The following is a 1,950-nucleotide window of genomic DNA, read 5'->3' on the forward strand; positions in this document are numbered from 1 at the left end:
TTCAAATGTCCTATATAATGGAAAAAAAAAGTTATTTTATTTACAGTGACCAGGATTTAAAGTCTTCAATTTATTTCAACCTTTCTTAAGAAGTTACGCTTCTCCCATTCCACTGTGAACATTTTCTTTCCTTCTGCTATCACTCTTTTCCAAGAGGATTGATTCAGGTTCTGAAGTACAGGCTTCTTGTAGAATATGAAATACTGTGGAGTGCCTGAGACCCCCCCTTTTGGATAGGCAGATATGGTACAGGAACTGAAGAAGAGACTCTTCCTTTTAGCATTGCATTTTTAGATCGAGCAGAATACCCAAGGTTTTTAAAACATTAGGCATGTGCCTATAGTTAGGCACATGCATCTCACCTTAGCTGTGAGATATTGCCTGGAATTGGGAATTGTATCATATGCTACTAACAGAACATTTCAACTGCATTCTCAAAGCCATTGATGTATGATATCCTAGACATGTCTTTTTGTTCCATGAAGTGCCTGTGAGTCAAACCAGTAACTTCACTGTGCATCAGAGAATAAAGATCATTTGAAGGTAATAGGTAGAAAGGTGATTTCTTATTAAGGATAAGTGATCATATGTATGCCTCAGTTTCTTGATTTACCAGCATTATGATGATTGCAGTTCTGACTAAATACTACCTGAATCTTAAAGCCTTTCCTTCTAACTCTCATACTTAAAGTCTGTCTATAAAGAACTATCTTAAAGGTGGACAGCAATGGATTGAGAGACCTTGGGGGCAGTCTGTCTAACAATGAAAATTTTTTTCACAACCTGTTTAACCTCCTGGTTCCTCAGACAGTAAATGAAGGGATTAAGCATAGGAGTTACAATAGTGTACACAATTGACACCAGCTTGTTTAAGTCAAAAGGGTGGATTCTTTTGGGCCGTGCATACATAAACAGAGTGGCTGAAAAGAAGATAATGACTACAGTGAGGTGAGAAACACAAGTGGACAAGGCTTTCTTCTTGCCCTGGGCTGTGGGGATATGCAGGATGGTGCTGATGATGCATATATAGGAGATAATTGTGACAGAGAGGGGAACCAGCAAGATAAGCAAGGCCAGGATGAAATCCACTATTTCAGCCATTGTCATGTCAGCACATGATATGTTCAGCAAGAGGCTGATGTCACAGAAGAAGTGGTTGATGACATAGGAGCCACAAAAAGAATGCTGAGAGATGAAAAATACTTTCAGCATGGAGGCCAAGAAGCCAATGAGCCAGGAGCACGTAGCTAGTTGCATGCAGAGCCGGTGGTTCATGATGACTGGATAGCACAGGGGATTGCAAATGGCCACATAGCGATCATAAACCATGACTGCAAGGAGGACACACTCAGTACAAATAAGGGAGCTGAAGAAGTAAAGCTGGGTGATACAGCCTCCAAAAGATATATTCTTGCTTTCCACAAGAAAATTCATGAGCAGTTTAGGGACCGTGACTGAGATGTACCAAGCCTCCAGGAAGAAGAGGTTGCTGAGAAAGAAATACATGGGCTTGTGAGGCTGATGGTTCATCTTTATCAAGACAATTATGAGTATATTTTCAAAGATCGTCAGCATGTAGGCCACCAGGAATATCACGAAGAGCAACATTTCAAGTTCCATGGTAGTTGGAAATCCCAAGAGGATAAATTCCTGGGATTTTGTGCTGTTTTTCTGCTTCATGACAAAGGGTACAGCATCAAGCTTCAGAGAAGAAGTAAGGGCAATAAAAGATAAAAAATATGGAATATTTTTAAAATCAAAGAAATAGTGAGAAGAACTGCAGAGGAAGAAAAGAAAAAATGGCAAGTTGAAAAGAAGAAAGAAAGAATGATAATGATAAAAAGGGAAAAACATGAGGAGAGAGAGAAAAGGAAGAACATTATTACATTCCGTTCATATACCATTTTGAAGATGTAAGAACAAATTCAATATGATGTTTTGATATCTGGT

At 39.0% G+C, this 1,950-nt stretch overlaps 1 protein-coding gene across 1 annotated transcript; it reads right to left on the reverse strand.

The window, feature by feature from the left end:
- Positions 1–711: 711 nt before the first annotated feature.
- Positions 712–1,680, reverse strand: LOC104034839 (olfactory receptor 6B1-like). The gene has a single exon (XM_009487949.1). It carries the CDS (start codon positions 1,678–1,680, stop codon positions 712–714), a length of 969 nt encoding a protein of 322 aa, XP_009486224.1.
- Between the last annotated feature and the right edge of the window lie 270 nt (positions 1,681–1,950).

This window comes from Pelecanus crispus, chromosome 18 (assembly GCF_030463565.1).
Source record: "Pelecanus crispus isolate bPelCri1 chromosome 18, bPelCri1.pri, whole genome shotgun sequence".
Classification (NCBI taxonomy): domain Eukaryota; kingdom Metazoa; phylum Chordata; class Aves; order Pelecaniformes; family Pelecanidae; genus Pelecanus; species Pelecanus crispus.

What these genes read in the sequence shown, in the direction of transcription:
- LOC104034839 (XM_009487949.1), bottom strand. Translation starts at nt 1,680, where the DNA reads ATGAAGCAGAAAAACAGCACAAAATCCCAGGAATTTATCCTCTTGGGA.